We start from the raw sequence: 26,978 nt of genomic DNA, 5'->3' as shown, positions 1-26,978 counted from the left end.
ACAATTATGCAGTGTGAAAATAGCATTGGTTTATTTTCCACAGGTGTTACGCCAGAAACGATTCGATATGTACAAAATCTGGAATGTCGCGTGGGATGCACGTCTGTGGTCAAGACATTAGAAATACGCTAGCTACATGTGAACACAGGTGCCCTCTGCATTGTTGCACTTGTTATTGCTGGTTGTACAATTGACAAAAAAAAAAAACAAATTTGCAGTGCGCGCATGTATTTACATTTTTCCCATTAGTAACGTCTAAAAAATAAAACGCAGAATTGGCCTGCTAAAAATAAATAAGACGTGAGCATCCCAAACAGATCCACATGGACGACGACCAATGATTTCCCAAGATTGTCTACAAAAAGACGACAGCTTGACATGAATATGAACGTCACAATTTTTAAACAAACACAAGATGTGAAACATGCTCATCGTTTCATCATTTGCCGGCCCGTCGTCAACTACAACAAACTCATATGTTAACAACCATCTAACTGATAAAAGTGACACGTTTACACAAAACGCAGAGCCTTTTCTTCTCCGCACTATTGTATACATATAATATATAGATTTCATGTGCTATTTCATTACAAAACTCTCGTCCATATATAAAATCATCGGTGATGGTACTAAAAAGGGTTTAAAAAAAAATAAAATAACGTGGAAAAAAAAGGCTTTATTGCTGTAAAGTGTGAATATTGCTTGTTGAAACAGTTCAAGGTCTTCTTATGGCACTTGCTTCTCTCCCCGCATGAGTCAAATCAACAGGAATGGGTACAAAAAGGCAAAAGAGTGGTGCTCTCCCAAACGAACGTGAAAGAAACGTTAAGATAAAGGCAAGAAAAAGATGAAATGTGGACCCGCGCTGAGTGGAACAATCCCCCCCAGCCATTCTTGCTTTGGTCTCATGGAATAAAAAGCAGGCTGAGCGTCTCGACTTCACGTCCACTTTTCAAGATCATAATGTCCTACTGCTGCTTCAACTTGGTCACAAAAACAACAACAACAAAAAAACAAGCAAATGTGAGGGTGCATCCTGCTCCCTAGTGGTCACGGACAGAAGGGGAGCTCAAGTCTTCATTTTTTTTTCTTAAAAAAAGAAAAAAGAAAAAATAGAAACCACAGTGACAGTCCGTTTGACCTCCGCGTCAACACGCTTACATTCAAAGTGGTGCGTCCCCCCCCCCCACGCTTTTGTATACAAAAATAGCTCTCCCGCTACCACCCAACCCCTCGTCGCCGTTTACGCTTGCACGTCTCTCATGATTGTCAGATCCACAGTGCTGGGGAAGGTCTTGAGGAGGGACACGGCGTTCCCATGGTCGATGTTCACAAAGCTGTAGCCGTTCGCCTGGCAGCACAAAAATCACCATCAACAAAACAAAGCAATCATTTGATTTTTTTTTACTTTCAGTGCTTCTCAGTTATTTTTTTTGTTACGCCCCACGGAAGAAAAATCCAAAATTTCTAATCTGTCTAATTAGCCAAGTGAACCTTTTTTTGCGTACCCCTTGTGAAATATTTTTTCAGCCAAGTAACCCCTTACCAGCGCAAAGCAAAAAAAAAAAAACCCACAACAACAACTACTACAAACCACCATCATTGTCTGATTTATTAAACTTTGGAACTCTATTTGTATTCATGTGGTCTCCTGAACTATTCGGAAATACGAAGATATAAGTAAAATAAATAAATAAATAATTTGATTATAAATAAAGATTTGAATTATTATCAACATAAAGTGTCATCTTTTGGAGTAAAGCACTGCGCTCAAAATGAAAAATAATACCTGAATTGAAGAAAAAAAAAAGTTTTCAAGAGATTGGCAGGTGGCCTATGACAAGTTGGGTCAAACCATTCTGGTATGCTGGGTTTTTAGGACACTGGAATTAAATAGCCTACAGATTATAAAATTCATTTTATGGAATTATATATTTCTGAAATATTGACATATACTTTTACACTATATTTTAAAATCTTACGTATGACATACTTGGATAATTTTATCACCGGGCTGAAGGACCTTGGATGCCGGACCCTCAGGCTGGACCCTCGTCACAAAGATACCCTGAAAGGATGGATCAGACTAATAATATGAATGCACTTGCATTTCAATTTAATGTATAAAGTATATGGTAAAACGTTACATTGTCATCTGGACGAAAGGGGTTTCCACGACCTCCCACTCCTCCAGATATACTGAAACCAAGTTCTGGATTTTTCTCCACCTTCACATGGATCTGAAAGGCAACGGCACGCACCTGTTATATTCCGAATAGTGACGCCGGATGTTGATGCAACAGGTGGCCGATTGTAACTGACCTCGTGCGGCGGCCGCGGAGGCCCCGGGGCCTGCTGGGAGACTTTGAGCATCAAATAATCGATGAGCTGTTCTCTGGAGGGGTGGCGGGCCATGGACGTCTGGCTCGCGTGAGGACGAGCCGACGAGACCACCTGACCGTTCATCAGAGGCACCTGTGGCACGCCGAAAAACACGCTAAAAAGGTCAAAGCTTTTGTCGCCACGGGCACAGCGATCGTGAAATGGAGGCGGGGCATGGAGATGATCGATTAAAAGATTGATGGCCATGTCTACAGGGGGGTGCGAGGGTAGTTCACGTACTTTTCTGCGAGAGTCCATGGTGTAGCTCTGCTGCCCCGGCGGACCAAACACGTCATCCTGGAAAGAGACAAACAAAGTTGATTATTCACACAACTCACGAATCAACACAATGACATCAGACACATTGATTAGTGAGACGTTATTTGAAGGGACATCGAACCTCTCCGCTAAGGAGCTTCAGGAACTACCAGGAACTAAGTGCCTGGAAATTTCGGTGGAAGTGCAGCTATGTTATAAGAATACTATTATGGTACTGTATTATACACATCTATCCTCTAATTCTAGTGGCTACTTACTTACCTTCCACACAAGCACTCAAAAGTCACTTCTCAGCCCAAAACACAAAAGCGCGGGGGCAAGTGGACGACCACGCAAGCAGCAGAGGAAGTTAAAAGACAATCATGATGAGGGTCATAAGGTGGCGAGACAATGACGACATCAGCCACCATGATGATTAATGGTCATTGATTTGAACATGAAGGAGGGATCCTAGAGGTGGGAGCAAGTCTTAAAGTGGAAGTCAAACCTTAAACATTTCGTGACAATAATATGTGACCTCACGAGTCCAAACATGACATTCATAACTGCATCATCTTTTTATTTTTATTCTATTTTATGTTGTTCTTAACATTGTATTTGTATGTTTTTAACTGTTGTTGTAAGGTGACCTTGAGTGTCCAGAAAGGCGCCTATATATAAAATGTATTATTATTATTATTACTATGATTAACTCATTCACTGCCATTGACGGCAATAGACGTCAAAAATTCATTTGAACTATTTCTATGAGTTTAACATATTTTTTCCACTTTTGTTAACAAGAGTGTGAAAACCTAGATTTTTTTAATTGTACATTTAGAACAGATATACAATTTTTGATTAATCGTGAGTTAACTAGTGACGTCATGCGATTAATTACAATTAAAATTTTGAATCGCCTGACGTCCCTAATTTTTAATAATCTTTTCTTCATTTCTTTCTTTTTCTTTTTTTAAATCGCATCAGGCGATTAAAATTTTAGGTTTTCATACTTATTAACAAAAGTGGAAAAAGTGGAAAACTAATAGAAATAGTTAAAATGAATTTTTGACGTCTATAGCCATCAATGGCAGTGAATGAGTTAATATTCCATTTGTGGAATATGAGTTATGAAGCAAAATCCAGCTGTTTTTATCCATCTCAGGGAGCGGCCATTTTGCCAATGACATCACAGGGCTCATGCAACGACCAATCACAGCTCGCCTGTTTTCTGAAGCTGAGTCGTGATTGGTTGCTATCTGAGACCTGAGCAATTGTGATGTCATCTTCAGTCGACGGCAAATGGCAAAATGGCCGCCCCCTGAGATGGATAAAAACTGCTGGATTTTTCTGTTTAAATCATATTTCACTAACGTAATATTAAACAGAATGCCATATTTAGACTAGTGGGGCTGCATAGAACATATTGTAATTGTAATTTTTGGGGGGTTGACTTTCCCTTTAAATCTTAACCTTCAAAATGTCAAGCAATTTACTGACTTAAAAAAATAAAATAAATCAAGCAAGTCACGTCATTAGTTTTAAGTCATAATTCAAGTCAAACAATCTTGCGGAGTTCAAAACATATTCACATCATCAGCAACTTGCACTCCCATAGTTTAAAAAAAGAAAATAAATTACTCCTAACCAGGCTCAGTTTTAGATTTCGTGAAGCATGCCTACAATTGGTGACTTAAGCCCGACAAGACTCCAGTCATGTGAAACCACAACATCTACATTGCATAAGTTGAACAGCAGGTAGTGTGTGGAGCGCCCCAGAGGCATGCGCTGGTGACAAAAACAAACATACTCTCACTTGTACGCGTACAAGTGGCAGATGCTTGCGTGATAAAGCGGGAGAGGAAACACGGGCAAGACTTGCAAGTTGCAGCGTTGCGGTCCCGGACGGTACTCACGCTGAAGGCGGCGTAGGGCCTGAACACGTCCCGACAGCTGCCGTAGGAGCAGTTGCGGTGCGGCGAGCAGCCGAGCGGAGCGTTATAAGAGTTAAAGGAGCGGGATAGCGCGTTCTGAACGGTGGCGCCGATCCATGACGTCAGCGGCGACCATGCAACGAACCCATGACACGCACAAAAACATGCAACAAAGAACAAAGGCTTCATGCATGGCTAAAGATAGGAATTTTTCTTCAAAAAAAATCTGCGATAAATAAACACCTCATCTTGACAAAGTAACAGGGGGGGCAGTAAAGTAAAGCCCCGCCTGCTTATGGTTCACTAGTCACAAATTTACCTACCCTCAGCTATTTGCTGAAAAACGTATTCACAGATTTTGTGCTCTTCCTGAAACACCTTAAAGAAGATGCAGAGGATTCAAGATACAAAAACGTTGTATGGTGGCAGTGAACTCAACTTCACAACAAGCAGCAATTTGACAAATATGGAACTACTCTTCAAAAAAGAGGCTTCAAGTAGGGCTGCAGAATTGATCACATTTGTATTACGATGAACATTTTGGCCCGATTAAATCCATATTCATAGAGATAGGCGCCGATATTAGGCATTTTGATGAATATCGGTAGATGGAAATGTACTTTTTTTTTCCTGATGAAAAGAAGAGACTTTAATCTTTCTTTTGGTAGATTTCATGTTTTTATAGCAATACAACAATATTCTGTAAGCCTTGCAAAATCAGTCAAAATCCAGTAAAACAGCCGGGAACGAAGGCGATTGATTCTGTGAAAATGGCTGGGAGTGAATGAGTTAAAAATGAGATATGAGGAACAGCATGCTGAGGAGTTAGCTCATCAACATTTATTTAGTTAGCCCTTGAGAATATTTAATTGGTGGGTACATTTTATTTTTCCTTTGCCACATGTTTAATTAAACTTAGCTTCTCTCTGACATAGAAAGACCTCTCAGTTGAGATGTATCACTTGACTTCAACATGTAAACATCCTTGACACCGATTATTACTTTCCTATGGCCAAGGGATTTGGCGCCATCTTGTGGCATCATAGAAAGAGCACAAAAAATGCAGTGTCTCCGTATATACTTTTTGTTTGGTGGTTTGCCATGAGACTTATTTACCGGTCATTTAAAATGCATTTATTTATTTTACCTTTTCCATCTTCTTAGCCTCGATGTGCCGCATCACCTGGTCCCGCCAGTCGGCTGGTACCCTTCCTGGCGCCCCCGACACAAGCTCGGGCCCGTCCAGGAGCGAGTGCTCCGACTTGACTCTGACGTTGGGCCTCTTACTGGGGCTGCCGTGAGGGTAGTGGAAGTCGCTGACCGACATTGTCCTCTCCGGGAGCTCGTGGGGTTGCGGCCGGGCGCCGGGCGGCCTCGCCACAGAGGCTATGTCGATGCTGTACGTTCTGGTGGAGATGGGCCGCTGCGCCGCCTGGCTCATGGCCAGCGGGCCCCTGGCGGGCGTGTGAATGTCCCGGTAGGTCAGGTAGTCGCCCTCGGGCAGCTGCATGCGGCGAGGCTCGCCCACGGAGGCGGTGGAGGTGGTGCTGCTCTGCCGCTGTAAAGTGCCTCCGCTGGGCTGGTTGCTGGTAGATTGTAGTCTCTCCTTGGCCCACATGTCGCCTGGAATTTTGGATCCCAAAGGCGGGCCCCTTTGCTGGGGTGGCATCGGGTAGGGCGGCGCCTGATTGCGATTGGAGTAGTTGGTGTTGGCGAGCGAATGGGCGGCTGGGGGGAGGTAGCCTTGGTGTTCCGGCGGCATGGGCGTCCTCTGGGTCCACATGGCGTCTTTGCTCGAGTACTGGATGTTGTACTGAGGCGGGGAAGCGCCCGTGGCTCCGCTGGAGGGCACTGGGTACCTGCTGGTGCTGGTGGGAGGTTTGGCGGAAGACAGCAGGTCCGAGCTTGGGTAGACGTGGAGGTTGTGGTCGTCGAGCAAGGAGGCGGACTTGCTCCTCACTATATTCTGGCCCTGAGCCATGGACGCTGGAGCGGGGCCGCTGCCGCCCGCCACGCCCCCCTCCGCCGCCGTGTCACCGTCAAAAGAGTACATCTTCATGCCACCCGCTTCGATGTTGCTGACACTCTGAGACTTGCTCACCTGAGAGAGGTGGCACCTCCTCTCAGGGGACAGTTCTTCGGTGCTGCGAGACATCTCGCCGCCGGCCGAGGACCCGTCGCTAACCTGCTGGTTTCCGTTCTGGAAATGATGGTTGTCAAAACCACACTTGCCGTCCATTTGTTCTCGTCCCACCGAACCGTTATGAGGCTCCACCATGTTGTCTGTCGGCGGGTGCGAAACGTTCATGTTGATCTGGTCCCACTTGTTGTAGCCACCTCCAAGTCCGTTGTTGAGTCCCTTCTCAATGAAGGCCAGTCGGGCTTCCATCGTCAGGTCGTAGTCACCCGCCGGTTCAGTCGGGCCCCGCTGGGCCCTCAGGAGCGCCTGGAGGGAAGTTTCCGAGCCATTGCCGTTGTGCAGCAGCCCGCCGGCGTCTTTGGAGGGGTTCATGTTCTCATCCTCGTGCCTGGAAGGAAGACAGCGGGGCAGAACTCAGAAGCGGGACGTTGTGAGGATCTCAGAAGAACACTCGGCGTGTTGCAGACCTGCTCTTGGGGAGGAAGGGCATCTTGGCTTCCCTCTCAGGGGTGCACAGGGAGTTGTCTTGGCTGCTGTCGGTGGTCAGCGACACAGAGTCCGACATGCGTGACGGCGACGAGCAGTTGCTGTTGTTCTGGTTGCTGTTGGCCACCGTGTCGTCCAGCAACGAGTCGGCATCCTTGCTGTCGTCTGTTTGTTCAAAACAACGCGCCGTCACTCATCCTCTGCCTTGTGTCGATCAGAGCGCCTCAAAATTGGGTTAGCTCGCAAGTCGTAACTTGGGGATGCTCAAAATAATTTGCAATAAATCTTACATAGTAAAGTAGTGTTTCTCAAACACTTTACACTAAGGACCACCTAAAAAACACTCAGCTCTCAAAGTACCATGTATCAGTGGGAAAAAAATCTGGACCTAAAAAGTTTGAGAACCCCTCCTCTGTAGACAAAAGGTACCTTTTTTGTCCTTACTCAGCATCACCACTTTGGGTTGGTTAATGGAGATTTCGATGAGGGGGGGCCTCATCTCGGCGATCTTCATCTCCTCCTCGTCAGAGAGTTCCTCGGAGTCCTGGACAGAGGAGAAAAGCTTTCAGCTCTGAAACTCCGAGACAGGATTGACCAAAGTCTAGCCAGGTCCGCATTAAAAAAAAAGTTATGTCTCATAAACACAAGTCGACGTGGCCGCCCTCTTCTTTCCATTTTTGTGGTGCAAATTGTACACATGTATGATGCACGTTTGATTTACCTCCAGCGTGTCCTCGTGGTTTATGGTGGAGCTCTCGGACGATTTGAGCGGGGCCTGTTGGGAGCTGAAAGACTCGGACTCCGTGTCTCTCGATGCTACTTCTGGAATGTTTGGGATGGTGAAGGTGGTGTTGCAAGCTTTGACTACCAAGTCTGACACCAGGCCATTAGGACAGGGAGCTTCAATCACCTGCAAAAGAAAAAAAGAAAAAAGAAAAAAGAAAAGAACATTAACATACTATGGAAAAGTTACTTTAAAATTTTTTTTTTTTTTTATAAACCTTGTATACAAATAGTTTAGATTTTCTTGTAACGTTGCAAACTGAATATCTAAAAAGGCCAAATTTGTTAATTATAGAAACACAGACAAACTTAGCCTGTATGTGTTTTTTGAGATTAGACAGAATTTTTGAACACCAAAAGCTGGTTTTTTTTTTTAACCATGAATCAAAAATAGAAAATGCGGTGGGGGGGAACTTAAAATGAGTAAATGCAAACTTTTGTCATCTAAGACACTAATGTGGAACAAGCATACATGAGACACAATATCTGTGATTCGAAGACCTTGACTCCCACGTCCTGCACGCCAATGTGGTTCCTCTCTGCGGGGGGCTTGGAGTCTCTCCCCGACTCCTCGCTCGACTCGTCCTCCTTGAGCCGGTGCGCCACCGACTGGGCCGTCTTCACCATGTTCTTCAGCTCGTCGGGATACGGTGTGGGATAACGCTTTAAGTTGCCCTCCTGGGAAAAGGGAGACACGTTTATTCGAAACGTTCACAAAACGGGATGACGATGGAGGTCTTGGGAAGGACGCGTTTGTACCTTCGGGGGCGTTTCCCTCTCGTCCTTGTCCTCGTCGCACTCAAAGGCCACCTGAGCTCGGTGCTTACGTTGCTCCTCCCACAAGGCTGGATTGAAGCTTTCCGAGTCAGAGTTGGGAATGTCTGGAACACAAGTGGCAGAGGGTGAGGGATCGCTATAAAAAATTTTTTTTATCAACATTCATTTAACAATGCAGCAATACTTTGATAATGATTTCTCATTTATTGGAGAATTAACTGCTGGCAGTTTTTTTATTTAAATTTTATAAGCCACTATATTCCTGTTTTCATTTTGATCCATTACTGTAGAAAATGTGGACTGAACTGTTACCTTAAATCCAAAGTAAGTACTGAACATTTGGAGTAAATACTGAGCTCGCTTTTATTTCAGAGTATCTGCCGCTTCAAGGAAGTTAAATAAGACTTCCCCCCCAAGGCCACTTTAACCACATTTAAGACTTTTATTTATTGTTTTACTTGATATGACTAAGAGGGGGAAATACAGTCCAACAATAATGCATCTCAAATCTACAGAAAATAATTAATGGCGGATGTTAGTATTAAGTTACATTTTTCCAAGGATAATTAAGGTCTTCGTTTGTATAATCTCATCGAGGACTCCTGTATTTAACCTCTTATATTGAACGTGTGCCTTTCAGAGTTTAACCACAAGGTGGTGCAAGGGCAACAGGGACTTATCAAAACTGCAAAGTTCCATTGAAAGGAGGCCTCTTAATGAATTGACAGTTCAATTCAAATGTACACGTGCATGTTACTAGACTTTCTGCTGACGTCTTCACTTGGGCTATCATTTTATCAGGTCAAGTGGGTGACGGTTACTCCGGAGAAGAGGTTGGTTTGCATAACATGACGCCAGGAGGTGGCGCCTGAGTGTTAGGTAGCACCTATTAAACATGCATGCAGGTCAAACTAAGGCTTCGCACTCACAGTCCTCGGTTCTGGTCTGCTGCGGGAACATGTAGTTGGTCAGTACGGTTTTTTGGGTCTCGGGGTCCTCTTCCTTCTGCAGCGGGATCAAGGGTTTGGACTGCGAGACAGTGACCAGGAAAAAAGATAATCATATCTCTGAATTCATCTAAAAAAAAAAAAGAATTGACTCGAGGAGTTTTTAATAACAATACCTGATTTTCAGACAGCCACATGGCTGTCATTTGGCTGAGCTTAGTGAAACTGTAGGGGAGGTTCTTCAACCTGTCGTGGAACAAAAACACTAACAAGGTTAAATAACTGTAAAAGCCTTGTAACCACGTCAAAGGTCAGTCAAGATTTAAGTTGGGGGGGGGGGGGGGCGTAGAGTACCACGTACAATAATTGTGATCAGAACATTGGGTGCCGATAGCAGCCTTATTATTTTGGACGTTTTACAATCAGGAACTAGTTTAAAGAACAGAGGCAGTATTGCCAATTCAGTGATTTTCCTGACCATTCTAGAAACTATGTTTCAAAAAAGCCACAAACAAGTTTAATTCCTAGTATGAAACAGACAAGAACGGATTTGTTTTCATAGCAAATTCAATATGCCAAGAAAGGTGCCCGGTGGACAGCAAAGAAAATGCATAATGTGTAGAAAAAATAAAAAAATAAAGCAAATCACAGAAGGGGAGGGAAATAAAGCTAAATGTATTTTGAATAATGTCATTATAGTCATTTGCATTTTCTTTATGCCAGAAATTGTATTTTTTGGGGGGGAAAAAATATATTAAAAGCATATTGGCCAGCTCGAATGCTGACATTTTCGCGAAAAATACAGCCATTATTTGTAATGACAAGATGAAGTCAAAACGCATCTCAGTTTACAAATGATTGCGGCCTAATGAAAGTATCATCGACGCCACCATTAACTGTCTCCACTTACAAAGGAAAAGCCGCCTGGCGTATGAACACGCTCACGATCAGTGTGACACTCACTTGTTGTTGCTCAGATTGATGACCTTCAGCTTGTGCATGTTGCCCATCTCCTCCGGCAGCGACTCCAGCTTGTTGGAGTGCAGGAACAGCACGGTGGCGTTCTTCCAGTTGCCCATCTGGCATTAAAAACGCATCACACAGATGTTGAGATGAGCACAAACAGACACGAGCGACGAGGCTATCGGTGTGCACTCGCCTCGGGGGGAAGCTGGCTGAGGAAGTTGTGATCGGCGGCGAAGGTGCGCATGGCCGCGCACTGGCCGATGGACGCCGGCAAGGCTTCGATCTCGTTGAAGCTGCAGTCCAGCTCGTCTAGAGAGGTCAGCCTGATGGGCGGGAGACAAACGACCAACTTAAGCATGTGGAAAATCCCCAACATGAAAAAGGGGATGGATCAGGTCATTTCTGGGCTTTGGGGGCAGTATCGAAAGCAGAACAGAGGCAGGTCATCTAATTATCTGACAGCGTGCCGAGTCGTGGTAAATCCTTGTTGTTGATGTTTCAATTGTGCAAAGACTGTGTATAAGGCGTCCGTTTGTGACCAAAGTCAGTTTTTTTTTCCCATATTGCGTGACAGGAGCAGACACAGAAGGACTCATTTCCTGACTACAGGAGTACTATCAGGAGGAGGACATCCTCTATGTGAAATGGAATAGTGGAAAGCTGGAACGGGTACGTGAAGTTGAACGCGACACCCCACGGTGGCATCATCTAATTATCTGAACGTGGGATTCCATGTCAGCTGGCAGGCAGTCGTGGTCATATCATGCCTCGCTTTGTTCCATGTGAAAGGCAAAGACAGGTGAATCCTGTGGCTGTGATGCTAAATTTTTGTGGAATTTGCTGATGAAGTCTATCCACAATTCATCAGCTTCGGCGGTTGTTTGAGAGGCATGACACACACACACTCCCTTGACTGTCCTCAGCACAGCACGGCCGCTAATCTGTTCATCTGACTGTTAACATATGGACTCATCTTTAAAACCCTGACAAGAGGGAGGGAAGGGGAGGCTTATTATAAATCCAACAACAGCATGTGTCCGCGCTAACAACCAACGCAGCGCCGCTTTCAATCCTCACACGGGATTAAAATCAACCATCGGGGTTTTGTAATCTGCGCCAGACGCACTCTTAGCGCAGCAGATAATTGCTTGTTTGGAAGAAAGCGAAGGATTAGGAAAGGAGGATGATCCTCACCCTCCAATGGAGTCGGGAAGCTCAATCAGTTGGTTCTCATCCACCTTCAGAGCCGTCAGTTTCTTCAGCGAGCCTGAGAACCACAAAGAGAGAGAGAGAGAGAGAGTTACACAACAACACATCAGAGTGCTTAGCAACGGCAAACTTCCATCACAGCGATGTATTGGATTACGGAAGACTGTCATCAATACTCTCGTTCTACTGCGAATAAATCCCCAATTTGTCTGATTGTGTTGTGTTCATGTTCCCAGAGCAGGATGTTTAACCATCACTTTAAACTGACATCTTGTTTGATGCCTTCTTGTTATTTTGTTATTCATCTATTGGAGTATTTTTAATTATTTATTATTAATGTTCTGATGAATCAATTGAGTGGCTGGGATTTAGGGTATCTATTTGGGAAAACCTCCATCCGCATACACATAAATGGTAATGGGGAAGTTTGGGTGCGTGCACAAAGTGTTACCAATGGAGCCTGGCAGCTGCGTGAGGGCGTTGTTGGACAGCAGCAGGTCCTGCAGACTCTCGCAGCCGCAGATCTGCTCATCCACCATCTCCAAGTTGTTCTTGGACACGTCCAGGTAGAGCAGTTGCTTGAGCGTGCCCAGCATCTGACGACAAGTACAGACAACAAACCAGCGTCGGGGAGCCGATTCAGACAAAAGAGTTGTGCTGTTTGCATTCCGGGCTAAGGAACAAATTGATAAGGATCAAGCAGATGTCAAAGTTAAGCAGCGTGAGCTTCGGTGAATGTCAAACAAAGTGTAAGACATAAAAAAATAATAATTTTAATCAAAGAATGACAGACGGCTTGTCTTTAATGTTGAAATGTTCATGGCATCTATTATGAAAAATGTTTTCTTTCGCTGAAAAGCTTTTTACATGACGTACCACTTCAAAAAATACTTAAATCACTGAATATTTACTATTGACCAGGTGAAATCAGAATCATAAGTGAAACAATGGCTCGAAACAATTATCGAAATAGTTGATAAATTTCACAATCAATCAATCAATCCTTGCACCTCTAGCTATAAGCACCACTGTATAGGGAAAAAATAAAAACTGAGTTCCTCATTTTAGCTAACATAATCATTCAGACTTTAAATAGAATAATAAAATAATAACATAATTAAATAAATAATAAATCAAACAAATCAACAACAATAATAAATAAAAAACTATACAATAAATAAAATAAAAAGTAGTTAAAGCGCTATATAAAAAGCAGTCCGTCCATCCATCCCTCTTTCAGATTGGTAGTTTTTTTTTCTTTTTTTTTTCGGATGACGCGTGCAAGTCAGTACCCCTGGCAAGAACGTCAGCCGGTTTCCGTCCATCCAGAGCTCCTTGATTCCAGTCAGCTGCTCCAGCACCTCAGGCTGCAGACGGGCACGGTGAGAAAGGAGGTTAAAATGTGTGTGTGGCAGAACGCTCCCGTGTGCCAAGTGGAGCTTTGGTAACAGCCCTCCCCAGGCCGCAGGGACACTCACCACTTCAGTGAACTCGTTGCTGCCCAGGTCCAACCTTTCCAGCTGCGTGAGCTTCTGCATGCTCCTGCAGACAAGCACACACATCTCTTAAGGGTTGTAAAATGTGTCAGTGAGGTTGTGGAAAAAAAAGTGGACCAAGTCCTTCAAACATGTCTGTGTGGGTTGTTTTTGGCTAGCTCTCGTATCGATGTAAAGCAGAAGCCCACCGATGGCTCTGTTTACATCTCGGGGGCTCCTCATAAAGCGAGAATGTAAGACATGCAAAAACTAAGTTAGTCAGAAAGGGAACGCTGTTGCCAACAACCTTTTAAGTCGACTTCACAGCAATTTGGAGCGCCCGCTGTAAAAAGTGTTGACGCTCAACCCATAGCGAGTACGTCCATTGGAAGCCATTTTGTTTAGACGTTCAAGTCCACCCCACAAACATCTTAATGCGGACATTTTATCTAAAAGTGACTTTCATAAATGTGAAAACAAATAATTGGGTCACTAGAGCAGTATTTCCCAACCTTTATTCAGTCAAAACGCATACTTAACATACATTTAAAAAAATCATAGCACATCTATGAACAAAAATGTCACAAAATGTGTCCTGTCACTATATGTCACTGGCATAGATAAACAATGATACAATATTTGGAGTTATTTGGAGTAAATAAATCATTTTCAGACTAATTAAGTGTGATTGGATAATTTCCCACAGCGCCTGATCACCTTGTACAACCAAATAAATGTCTACTTTTGACACATTTTCTCAAAATGTTGCCTGTGAGCAAGCCGAGGCTTATTCTGCATAATTATGATGTCATAATTTGGCAAATTTACACGACACCACCCACCACACTGAGATCAAATCCAGAGTGGATCATTTGCATGAGACAGGACCACACTCCGCAAAACAGCTCTAAATGCAGGGTGCAAACTGTGTGGTCATTCATGATCCTTGAGGTATAACGATGAGAAAAAAAGGGCACCGATTGATGCATTTTTAATGAAATAAATTGTGAGCGTCACGGTTGTCATTGGACAGCGACGTAGCTTCCTGGTGTTTTGTGCTTACAATGAGCCATGCAGAATTTTCCGGAATGACCGGTAACGGTTTGTGACTCCTAAAAAGCACCGACCCCGCTGTGTGAGAGCGAGCCCCCGAAAAGGCTTTCTTTGTCTGCGGAAACATTTGTTGACATCTCCAGAGATGCCTGCGCGTCGCCCGAGGCAACTCTCACGATGGCCGCTGCCTCTCTTTGTAAGGTCAGCCGGCATTCTAACGGCTCTGGCGTCTGTCACGTCAACATGCGGGGGTGGATGTAAAATGGAAGGCAAGGGGCCATGCAAGTTTCCCACCCATCTAGCATCAAATTAAACAACCAAGTAAATCTTTTGTCATCTGCCTATTTCCCCAAAAATGTGCCTTTGAGCAAGCCCGTCTGAATGTTGTCAGATTGTGACATCACAATGTGGCTAATTGACATAATCCCACCCCCATACTGCCTTCAAGTGACAGACTACATAAGAACATTATGGCGTCAAAGCCAAAAGACAGATTAGCATTAGCTTCTGAAAAGTAACATAGGCTACGACGTGGTGTGGAGGTATCGTGGCGTGGGAGATGTGCAATTTAAGGATAGGTGATCAAGTGATTTTATCGATTAATCAATTCTATGGATTATATTGACTTTATTGCTCAGATCACTGCGGCTTCTGCAGTTCTAAACGTGTCCTCGCTAATGTGCACTGCTAACGCTAGCAAAGTGGCTACAAACAGTGAGAAGAACTGGTTCATAATCGTAGTTGGTGTTGCAAATTTAGGACCTCTTGCAACTTTTTTTTTTTTTTTTTTAAACAGCAACCTGCAAGTTTTAAAAAAACGGACAAGATGAGCGGACTCATTTTCATGTTGTTCAATTTCCCCCAAACAAGCACCCAGAGTTTTCTGAAATGCTTTCTGACTGAGGTCCAACCCTCACCTCGCCGTTACGGCAAAAAGATTACAAAACCTGTCGCAGCAAGCCGGCGGGAAAAGAGAAGTGGGGGGTTGAGTTTACGTAACACGGTGGGTTTGACTAGTGCGGGAAAGAGGAGGAGGGTGAGGTTGGTTCGCCTCTTACTTACTTTGGCAACATCTTCAGCTGGTTCTCCCTCAGCTCCAGAATCTGCAGCTTAGTCAGCCTGCAGCCACAAGAACAATGCAAATGTCATCATTGTCACCATACAAATACTCACTGGAACTCACTGTATGTTTTGACTAATGGTGCGTCATCACAACATGCCCACATGTCACACGTGAAAAGCACAAACAGGCGACACTGAAGAACCAGTTTAGCCACAAAATGATGCTGCTGTTTATTTCAGTCTCAAAATGCCTATTCTTGATTTTTGGAGCAGAATTTCACCAAAAATATTTGGCTGAACTCAGAGTTGTTTGCCTAAACTAAGATATCAAGTCCTATGATAACATCAATTTTTTTGAGATCCCACCCCAAACAGACCTGCCGAAACTGGCCGGTAGGAACTCCAGGAAGGCGTCGTTCAGGTAGAGCTGGCTCAGGCTCATGAGCTGGGTGAAGCCATCGGGGAGCCTGAACACACACAAGCATATAGGAGAAGACGATGAATCACACGAGCGTACCAACATACAGCGTTGCGGTTTGCATTTTCCATACGTACTTGGAGATGGGATTAACGCTGGCCTCCACGATAGTGAGCACTTTGCAGTTCTTGATGTTTTCTGGAAACTCCTGGATACCTGCAAATACCAACAGAGGTCAACTTCTTTAGCTTTAGCTAGCTAAATTGACCCCCCCCCTTTTCCCCAACTGGAGGCAAATTCCCGATTTACTGTTTTTGCTGACGTCGAGCTCCCTGAGGTTGATGAGATTGGCGACGCCCGGCGGAAGCACCGTGACGTCGTTGTCAGGCATGCTCAGTCGCTGGAGCAGCTGGCAGTTGAATAGTTGCTGGTGGCACAAAGTCAAATTGAGTGACTGGAGCTCAGGAGTAAAGCTGAACTAAAAGTAGGCCTGGCTCACTTTGGGCAGATCTTCAATCTGGTTGGCATCGAGAAAGAGCTCCTGCAGCGTCTTCTCAAAGCTGAAGATCTCCTTGGGTACCGTCTCCAGGCTGCAGTGGGAGTAGTCCAGTGATGTCACCGCCTCCTCCTCGCCCCGCAAGCAGCGGCATGGCACCAGGCGAACGAAGAAGCTGCGCTTCGACATCCTCAGGCACTGCAGGGAGGGGAAACAAGAACAAAAGATTAGTTAATATTATTTTAGATTATATTATTATGGATGAAATAATTTATTGTGGTTTTTTTCAGTTGTAGTAGTCAGATTTTTTTCCCTTTATATATATTTTTTTACAGAATTCACCAATATTTTTGTATTAAAGACAAAAAAAAAATTGTGTCCAACTTTTTACATTATGTTGTGATATTTTTTTTTTTTACTAATATTTGTTCATTCTTCATGAAATATTTAAAAAAAAAATGCAATATTTTGTCACGATATTCGTGTATTTTTGTCGTGTTTTTTCTATTTTTAATATCTGTCTAATATTTTCATATTTTTCATGCAATATTTTGCAATATCTTTGTTTTTCATTTTTTATGTAATATTGTGCACTTTTTAATCTATCGTTATTTTTTGTCTAGATTTGTTATATTTCTCTATTTTTGTCAAATATTTTTTCCATTTTCTATCTTCGTTTTTTTAACAGTCTCATATAATTTTGTAGTACGGTAATCTCGTTTTCTTTGTAGTTCTTGCCTTTTTCCTTTCCTCAAAATGTTTTTCTCTTTTTTCTCTTGACTTTTTCTTATATTTGCATAACTTTTGCTGAATAGTTTGGAAATGCTTTTCATCATACAACAATAAGAGTGCGAGTAGACAGCCTTCAATTTGACACGAGACTTAATGTGGCCATATTTGACCTTGTTACTTCACAATTGGTATGTGATTTACAGTAAATCTGTCACTGAATAAAACCACTAAGGCCAAAAGGTTGCGGTGGATTTGCTACCTTGCTACTAGGATATGCTACATTGTGTTTCGACACGGAATGCAGTCCAACAAGAGAGGCCTTGTTGCTTAAAGCATGTTAAGAATGTTGGCACAAAAGCATTGCACAATGTTTGCAATGATAAGAACCCCAACAACAAGTGGCTTTGTCAGTATAAAATTTAGATTTTAGTTATTTGTCTTTTGGCCACATGTGGGCATCGAAAGGACAGTGGTGAGGAACTGATTTTTTTTTTAATGCCATAAATGCAATAACACAAACATGCCTAAGGTGTATTTCTATATCGCAGATTTCACTTATTGTGGGGTGTTCAAGAACGTAACCTCTGCGGTGGTGGCCGATTTACTGTATGTCAATTATCTTCAGTCCAAAGCAATGATTTCATTTACCTCGTAAACTGTCTTACAACAAACCACAGCGGGCCTCCATTTTACATACACCATTAGGCTGAGAGATTGGGAAAACCCGATGGTAACCCCGACAACCCTGCCTGAACCACTGTTTACCATGTCTGCAGTTTGCCCGCCGCTAGCTTGTGTGCATATGTCGTAAGTAAATAGATCAACTAATACAAAGCCAAAATGAAGAAACTCAAAGGGTAGACATGATAACAAAGACTTGACGCTTGGGGTTGCGCCGCGAGATAGACACCAAAAAGTTTGTTTGTACAAAGACTGTATAAAAACCTACAGTAATTAAACAGAATGTAATTGATTCACTTTTGATTTCATGACTTGGTCCCTTGGCCTACTTATTTCACACACGTGCTAAGATTGTGAATGGTGGCCATGTGAGTGCCCGCGTTCCTGGCGGCGAGTTCCAAGAACTGGCGGAGTGCCCTGTGGCTTCCTCTCCGCAACGATGAATGAAAACGACATTCCCGCTTTATTTTCCTGGCCTGAGCGCCTTCTGGGTCAAGGCTGTTGCCACGGGAACCGTTGCCACATTCCAGGAAAAGTCGGAAATGTCAAGACTTCAGATCCGGAAAAGTTGAGAGGAATGCTGTTTGACTGTCGGTGTCGATGCGGACGGGCGGTTCTGCGGCGTTTGTTGAGCACGTCAGCTGGGCCACTCAAGCGGTCGTTCCTGTTGCATCATGGGAAGCCACGCTGTTTGGCAGCGTTTATTTCCCGTCTGGTACCGTCTGTAATCTCCGCCAAAATATGTTGCAGTCGTCGCAGGCAATCCCGGGAAAGCCATAACAATCTGGATGAAAAGCTGCTTTGAGGAAAGCAAGGGCCACCCTGCGCTAATCACATTGTCAACATCAAGCAGACAAGCGCCGCTCGCTATTAATAACGCAAGCTGCTCGCCGTCGCTGACATGTACTTGGCTCGGAGCAAAATGCCAACAAACTCCCAAGAAGCTTCTGTCTTGATTTTGCTGTCTTTCATGTCACATCGGAGGAGCGTCCGAGTGATTTGATCAAATGATAACATGTTAAATGTTGATAAGACAACATATAGCAAACGTAAAGAAAATCGGCAAAAGCAAAAGTTGATAATGAGCAATTGCATGCATGAGCTTCTGGTATCTGTGAAGGTGGGGAAGGCGGTGGTGGGATTTTTAGTAGACTGGAATCTGAAGTTCCAGTTACACTCTGCTTCTTGGCGGGCCTCTGAGCTCTCAGCGGTCTCGCATGACGCCGCAAAACAAAAAGCCTGATTGTTTTCTCAACGTTTGGCCCCCAAATGAGGGCGAGTAATCTGATCTGCGGACGGGGACAAAGTGGCATCTACACGCACGTGGGGCCTCCTCCACGCGCACTACATCCATATCGGGAGCTTTTTTACCGTGCGAAAAAGCGCATCATAAGACCCATTTCCAATTTCGGGTGTACACCCCCCCCCCCAAAAAAAATAGGAGATACAATAGTTTCACAGAAAATAATTCCCATGCTTTATCTTTAGATGCAGTTGAGAGGCTACATGTGCTGAAAAGTGGAAAGAAAACACTTGTCAGTTAGCGTAACGGACAAACCTCACAACGATGACTTCAATATGCAAGTATGTACCCATCAGCAGAAGCTAACGCTGATAACACTGTTAGCTTAAGGAGGTGGCGCTGCTTGCCAATGGCATGATAGCGTTTCTGTGTTGTGGTTTGAAAATGGCTGCTCTTCACTTCCCTGCTTCCCAATCTCAGGTGGAGAAATATGTGACATTGTTGAACAGTTATTTTAACACTTAATGCTAACTTAGAAGTTAAGTCATACTACATAAGTGTATGGCAGTAACTGAGCAAGATTTCATGTACCGCATGGCCACATATTCTTGGGCCGTAAGTTCGCAACGCAAACTTGTTTATTGCGCGCCATTCATAACCTCAAAAATGTCGTATATTGGGACCATTGTAAAACGGAGGACCCAATGCACTTGTGTAATTTCACATGATGGGCGGGGCAGGCCCCTCCAGAGAAGTCCCAATGTACATAACATGAAACCTAAAGTGAAAACAACAACAAGTGAGTTGCATTACAGCACACCAATGTTCAACTTGCAACCCGAAAAGATTGTGAAGAACTTCCTGGTAAGCCACTTCCTGCCCACATGACGGCTGACATTGACTCTGCAACAGCACCGACACCATATAGCTAATATTTGGCGCCATTCAACACAGGCCTAAGCCCCGAAAAAAGTTTTAAGATGTTCCAAGAGCATTTAGTAAAGCTTCTCCGCTGCTCATCTTTGCACCTGCGTTGAGCAAACAGCGGCGACAGGATGAGCAGGTCCGCATGTGTACATAGAACGCTGCTTCATGTCCACCCATCTCTGGGCCTGATTGATGGCCAGCTGCCTCAAAAGAGCACAACGCACAAGTAGAGCGCTCCATTTTACCTCAATGTCTTAAAGAATTAAATTAATCCACAATAACAACTAAAATTTGGAAGTGATTTTTTTTAATGATTTATTTAATGTAACAATGACTTATTTTTCGAAAAACAAAAAAAGGACATTTCTCATAACCCTGAGAATTTATTCGTTATAATCCACTGATGCACTTTCGGGCATTTTTTGAACGGAATAGACTCAAACACGAAACTACAAAAGTGAGAACATCTGCAAGCAGCGACAGTAGACAGCAAACTTAAAATGCTGCACTGACCTGCAAAAGCTGCAATACGCATGCCAGGCCACTAGTCAGCAACGTTGTTTAGTTAAGCATTTTTATAGTTGTGGGTCTCCACTTGTTGTGCAGGAACATGTCAGTTTTAACACGCGCCACCATTTTGTGTGCTTATCAAAACCTTTTGGGACACCGCCATTTTCAAAATTGGGAGACGCCATCCTTTTTGTGTCCTTTTCAAAAACGAAGAGACCAAAATAAGACTTGAGAGGCCATACACCAGTTGTGACTTTTATGTTATTTTCAAAAACTCTGTGAGCCCACCATTTTGTGCCTTTTTGAAAACAATGAAGTGCCCCCATCTTATCTTGTTTTTTTTTTTTACTTTTTTATCAAATCTTCAAATCTTTCTCGAGCGGTTGGAATTTTCTGGCTTTGAAACTGACACCCAAAATGCCGATACACATATATAATACATACATACAGGGCAGGAGAATTAGGTCCCATGCAAACAAGTACCCATCTGGATTCATGAAAAAAAAAAAAAAGACCCAAGCGGGTCATGCAGGCCTGCTAGTTATAAATAGAAGAACCTTCGTACCGCCTGTAAGTTGTTAATTAAATATGAGCTCTCGTTAAGTACGAGCCTCTGGGATTCATTTGTGCAGGGCGGCGAGCATTAGTGCAGCAGAGAGGCCGGCTGTCACAGACAATTAAAAGAACAGAAGAAGAAAGGCACAAAAAAAAGAAGTAAAGTTGGAAAAGCCAAGTAAAGAACGCAGGTAGAAGAGGCCCAACTGTAACAAGAATAAAAGAAGAGCCAAATGTACGCACGAGCTGTCTTTACTGTGAAGAGACTTGCCTTGCCAGGCAGAAACAAACTATAATTGAAGACCCCTCGTCCGGGCAATGCGACCAAATTTAGGACTACAACTTTTTTAAGAACACTTCGGTGCAATCGAAGACACTTCATCCAGTGAATAGGACTAAATGTAAAACACCTTGTTAAGCGAATATGACATACGATACGACATGGGCTCAAAATTAGCTACATAACAATACCTTAAAGAAATTGTGGTTTAAGTAGTAAACATAATTTTCATATATAATTAGGACACACAGTTAGAGCTTTTGGGACAAAAGCGCCAAGCAAGCATCACAATCTCAAAACAAATACTTGTGTTCGAGCATAACGATCAACAGCGCAGTGAGTCTCCGCGTCACTTGGCCCCGCTGTTCGCGTTCGCAATCAACAAGATTGTTCCCACCGCTGAGAACGAGAGAAACTTGCAATTTAGACTAAACTGACATTTATAACCGGTAAAACCGAGTAAGCATGAGCAGAAAAAATCTATTTGCGACCCGGGGGGGCGAAAACAGATGCCTGGTCTAGCGAGAGCTGGTTTGGCAGGTGGTTCATGTCAGGTGGCCTCAGGCCCAACAAGGCGGGGCCCTTCCTGTCACCTCGGACGCCGTCGCTTACTTCCGTGAGAACTCAATTGCAGCTGCGTCACGAGACTAAAGGTTTAGTTAGTACGTTTTTAGTCGTTTGTTTATTTTAATCAAGATAAATGACAAAAATCGGTGTGCGTGTCGACTAGGGGTGTGCCCAATTTCCCCCCCAAAAAATCTATTGTATTTAAATTATTTTATACGGTCTCTTGCCTTTGTCTGTGTGTGCCTTTATTTGGAACGCTGTTTATGTTGTACCCGGCCACTGAGGGGCAGTGTGGTTCCACGTGGTTTAATACACTGTTAAGTTGTAGCCACATTAGAGAGTAGAAGGAAAACGTCACGATCGAGTTATTCCAATAAAAGTTTTTTTTCCCCAGCGTGGAGCCGTTTTTTTGAGTGACAAAAGCGCCGCGAGTAGCGCGCTAATTAGCATTAGCGAGTCAGACTAGAGTAGATCATTACAATTCCTTGCAAATCTATAGATTGAAGCAAAAATCAGTCAAGCAAATAATTTTGAAAAAAAAAAAAAAAAAAAAAGAGAAGCTCTTAATCGAAAATCGATTCTGAATCGAATCGCAGGACCAAAAATCGGAATCGAATCGTGAGACATTCAAAGATTCCCACCCCTAGTATTGACATACCTTGTCATTTAGGTCGAAAGCACCTCGGCGGCTGGTGGACAGCGGGTAACAGACCCAGCAGCAAGACTGAAAAAAATAAAAATAAATAAATAACACAGAAAAATATTAAAAGGGTGGTTCTGAGAAAACGTGGCCCAGGAGTTCTCAAAATGTACTTGTTCAAAACTAGGTCAAAATTATATATGAATAAAGATAATTCGCTCAGCCCTTTGTTCCCAAGAGATTGTTGAATGTTTTCTGAGGATCACCCAAAAGTGTGACGATACATGTCCTCTCATTCAGACTCATCGCAGAGAATATTTGGTCGTTCCCGTGCCACTTCAACAGTGCAGCTCAGCGCCTGGCTGGATGTGCTTTAGGCAGTATAGTAGGTCAACGTGAATATTATCCACCGGGTCCATGTTCTATAACCCTTGTCCCTAATTTGGGTCGTGGGTCAGCTAGAGTTTAGATGCTTCAATGAAGCGAACATGTTTTGTTTTTGTAACGTGGGAGGAAGTCGGGAGCAGCCGAGAAAGAAAAAAAAACGTTAGAACTGTACGGCGGACGCGATAACCACTTCTTCAACATGAACCGAACCACACACTTAAACCCAAGGTAGGTACTAAAGCGAGATTGTTGTCATCTCTGCGTTTGTCTGGCAAAAATGGCGTCTCACAAGAGGCCACAAGCAAATAGCCGCACAATGGCGCCACAGTGCAAGGCCCTGGCCGGGGACAAAAGAAGCCGGCGAGCGAGAAACACTCTCACTTATTCATCACGGACGGCCCAATCAGCCGCAAACACTCGTCAGCTTCTGCTCCACTTCCTGACACCAAACAAAAATACTGCAAAAATGTCCAAATTTCAAGGTCAATTTGAAGTCGGTCAACGTGTCACGAAAGCAAGCGTAACTGTTTTACTTTGCTGGAATGCGATTTTATGTGCGACAGTGACCGGTGCGGTGTTCTATCTGGGTCACAGGAGACACGAGGAGGGCACAGATGGATGATTTATTCAATGGAGATCATCTGCTGATCGTTCGGTTTGTACGGACAACTGAGAAATAATCACTCGTGAAGTGATTATTTGAAGTGCATCACCACTAGAGTACAAAAGCGACCAGATGAAGCTTATCAAACTGAGCAGCGATTAGTAAGAATTTAGCTTTCATTTTTCCCCACATATTTTTTTCATCAAATATTTGTCTATTTCATGTTTAACATCTTATTTTTTCCCCCTTTAATATTTGAGTAGTTATTTATTTATTAAATACGTTAGGCTTTTTTGTCTAACAGTTTGGATTACTGGATTATTTTTTTCCCATTACTTTCAATAAAATTGTCATTTCTTATGTCAAATACAGTATTTGTATACTTTTTCTAAAACTTGTTCAGTATTTTTTCTATATTCCATTTTTTTCCCACCTAATTGTGTTTTGTCTAATATTTTGGAAGAAGCTTTTACGTAGTATTTTGTAGGGTTTTTGTGTGTTTTTTCAACCGTTTTTTTTGGAATTACTAACAAATAATTCTGCAGGTGTTTTTTTTTTACGGTTTATGCAATATTTGTGCAGTTTTTTTTGTATTTTCCGTAGTTTCTTCAAATATTTAACAATTTTTGTAGCAATTTCTAACGATTTTTTTTGTGGTGTTTGCTACTTTTTCCAATAGTTTTTGTCTTTTTTTTTTTATCCTATATTTTTCCTCATTTATTCCATATTTGTGTATTGTCCAGTATTTTCTATTACATTTTAATTTTCTTGACACTAAATGGTATGTTTCTTTTATTCTGCATACGACCAGTTACTGAAGGAAACATTGAAGCGAAACACGCTTGCACGCTATGCTAGGTCGTTTTTGCAATTTCGCTTCTCCCTTGACTTCTCTCAACATGTCACTAACAGGAACTAAGTCTGCAATGAATAGCTTGAATGAAAATACGGGTAATTTACATGCGTTTGACAAACGGTATCGTCTCGTATGACATCCTCTATGGCACACGTCAGATGGATGGAGGCTTCATGCAACATGTGGGCCCTCTTAGGTCAAGGGTTAATTCAACCGGGTCAAGTTTTTGGATCCCATTGGCCGGACGCCAGCCGTTGTTGTTTATTTGGGGGGTGCGAGAGTGGAGGGTTTCACGCTGTCACAACAATCAAAAACTCTAGCAGCGGCCCGCCAGTGAACCAGAAGATCTTTTGTGTTCATGCTCAATTTTCCTACACATTTTTTAAACAGGGAAGTCACAGATTACGTGCATATGTTGTCCACCAATCTTAAATGGATTAAATGACCCTGGCTAATCTGATTAGTGAACTAGTCAGAAAATGAGAGCGAACATTCATCCAAAATAGAAGACGAAGAGGAACCAGAATAATATAAATTAGAACAAGAAAAGTACAAAGAAGAGCAAGATGCTGAGAAACGACCAGAGCAATAAAGAATAAAAGGACCGAGAAACAAGTACAAAAAAGGGGAAAACAAGAACAAAAACTAGAACCAGAAATACAGGAAGAAAAGGACCGAGAAACAAGTACAAAAAAGGGGAAAACAAGAACAAAAACTAGAACCAGAAATACAGGAAGAAAAGGACCATGAAAACGAACTAGAACAGTTACAAATTGCACATCAAAACAACAATAACTACTACTAAATAAAAAAATAATAATAATAATAATTAAAAAAGGCAAGACCAAAGTAAAAATGGCTGAGAAGAAGAAAATGAAGGATAAAAATAAAAAGAACAAGCACAAAATGATGCTACGTTCAGACCACGAAACGCAGGTGACCCCAGAAGAAAACGATCCACCAACAGCTGGGTATGTTTATGAGCAACCCGGACTAGCACCAAAACACAAATATCACAAATTAGTCGAAATGTAATAAATGTTTTGTCTGTGTAACCTTGTTTAATTGACCACCCTCACCCTGTCCAGTATCTGTTCCCTAAAAACACAAAACAGCTGCTAACACCATTTATAACAACCCAACTCACAAATATCAACAATTTAAACCCACATTAAAATCAACTGTTACCATTTAGACCTACAATGAGTTTCAATCATCTCCGGATGAGAAAACATCAGGACGCGAGAGTCGCCTGCTGCGACTACTCCGCCGCGGCTAGCACGGTTAGCATGTCGTCCGGAGGGGCCCCCCGGCTAACAGACGCGATAACACGGAGGGGGAAAAAAAAAACACCCACCTTGATGCCTTGCTGGCGTCACTGTGTCCACCCTTGATGTCCACACACGATTACACTCCGATTTGGTGCCGAGAGGAGAGCATTTAGTCGGCTACAAAAGTCAGCATCGCTCGACGATACTTCGAATGGTTTCGAGCTAACGGGGCTAACAGCTACTAGCCCCCCTCCCCATTTAAAGAGCGACTCGAAACTGACCGTGTTGGCTCATATTGGTAACAAAGCTGTGTTCAAGTTGTTGAAGTCACACTTGAACGTAATGGGAATGTTTAAAAATGAACTCTAAATATTGTACAATATATGTGCTGGTTTCACGTCGGAAGAGAGAGAGGGAGGGGGGAAAAAAAAATCCAAAATGTCCACACGATACTCAGCGAGGAAATACAAAAGCGGCTCGACCGAGTGGAAGCTTGTCCAGAGATGAAGTGTGCCGCGCCCAGATGTTTCCACTCATCGTCTCCTCCACGGCGTGGGTGACTTCTTTCTCCGTGACGCAAAGTAGGTAAAGGTAAGTTCAAGCGCTGTCCTCACCGCTCAGCTCCGTACTGACTGACTGACTGAGCACCCAAACCGACCCCACGCCGGACTGGAGGAGATGCCTCCGCCTCCCGCAAACAGTCGAGTGCCAGTCCGCGGTCGTCTTGATGTTCAGCCCGTTGAATGCACATTGATTGTAAGACGCACATGCAAATTATGTACACGAGTATGCAAAACAGTTGAATAAACAATCATCTAAAGTTATAGGCTACCTATAAATGTATTAAAAAAAAATTAAGATAATCGTATTTAAGTTATGTTTTAATCGGAAGGATCTACAAAATAGAATAAAATCAAATATGCAAAGAAACGGAATAATTTAGTTGTTAAACTAATTACCCTTGCGGACAATAAACTATTTACATGTTTTTATATTTTGTGTCGACTCGTCACCGACAAGCATTTGGAATGCAAATGGCGCCCACTAACGGACGATTTATCGCTCGCAGGCGACCTCAATGACCCCTTTTTTCAGAGGTTGAAAGGTTAAAAACGTATGACAATCTAGAGCATGGTTCTCAAAAATGTATGTGGAGACCTCTGGACATATAGTCTGGGTGTGTCTAGACTGCAACAAGTCTTTTTTTTTTTTTTTACTGTATTCCATCTCCCGGGTACTTTGCATACTCCAAAATCTCGTAATGACGTCTGATTTCATGAGCACAGCAACTTTTTCTCTGTGCATTCAAGACATGTCAGGGTGGCCCATGTGCTCAACA

At 43.1% G+C, this 26,978-nt stretch overlaps 1 protein-coding gene across 2 annotated transcripts; it reads right to left on the bottom strand.

The window, feature by feature from the left end:
- Nucleotides 1-4: 4 nt before the first annotated feature.
- Nucleotides 5-26,366, bottom strand: erbin (erbb2 interacting protein). 2 transcript variants are annotated; one of them, XM_086096988.1, is made up of 27 exons: nt 25,726-26,366; nt 22,540-22,605; nt 16,390-16,584; nt 16,200-16,317; nt 16,028-16,106; nt 15,850-15,939; nt 15,473-15,529; nt 13,361-13,424; nt 13,175-13,249; nt 12,334-12,478; nt 11,868-11,940; nt 10,867-10,996; nt 10,671-10,786; nt 9,884-9,953; nt 9,690-9,789; nt 8,743-8,864; nt 8,485-8,661; nt 7,922-8,110; nt 7,630-7,744; nt 7,182-7,365; nt 5,722-7,102; nt 4,557-4,670; nt 2,623-2,679; nt 2,323-2,475; nt 2,148-2,240; nt 1,994-2,068; nt 5-1,351 (listed from the first exon to the last, which is right to left on the bottom strand). In XM_086096988.1, the coding sequence occupies exons 3-27, from the start codon at nt 16,573-16,575 to the stop codon at nt 1,244-1,246; spliced, it is 4,071 nt and encodes a 1,356-aa protein (XP_085953114.1). In that variant the 5' UTR covers nt 16,576-16,584; nt 22,540-22,605; nt 25,726-26,366; the 3' UTR covers nt 5-1,243. The 2 variants fall into 2 exon arrangements, with proteins under 2 accessions (XP_085953114.1, XP_085953115.1); XM_086096989.1 differs by lacking the exon at nt 4,557-4,670 and having other exon boundaries at nt 25,726-26,364.
- Between the last annotated feature and the right edge of the window lie 612 nt (nt 26,367-26,978).

The sequence above is a fragment of the Leptonotus elevatus genome, chromosome 15 (genome assembly GCF_054856555.1).
Source record: "Leptonotus elevatus isolate MCC_2025b chromosome 15, RoL_Lele_1.0, whole genome shotgun sequence".
NCBI lineage: Eukaryota > Metazoa > Chordata > Actinopteri > Syngnathiformes > Syngnathidae > Leptonotus > Leptonotus elevatus.
Note: the sequence above shows the minus strand (reverse complement) of the source record. Positions and strands in the feature narration are given on the sequence as shown.

What these genes read in the sequence shown, in the direction of transcription:
- erbin (XM_086096988.1), bottom strand. Translation starts at nt 16,575, where the DNA reads ATGTCGAAGCGCAGCTTCTTCGTTCGCCTGGTGCCATGCCGCTGCTTG. An exon ending in AGATTGAAGATCTGCCCAAA is followed by an intron (nt 16,318 to 16,389) that starts GTGAGCCAGGCC and finishes TTGTGCCACCAG; the next exon opens with CAACTATTCAACTGCCAGCT. An exon ending in CTACCGGCCAGTTTCGGCAG is followed by an intron (nt 15,530 to 15,849) that starts GTCTGTTTGGGG and finishes TTGTGGCTGCAG; the next exon opens with GCTGACTAAGCTGCAGATTC.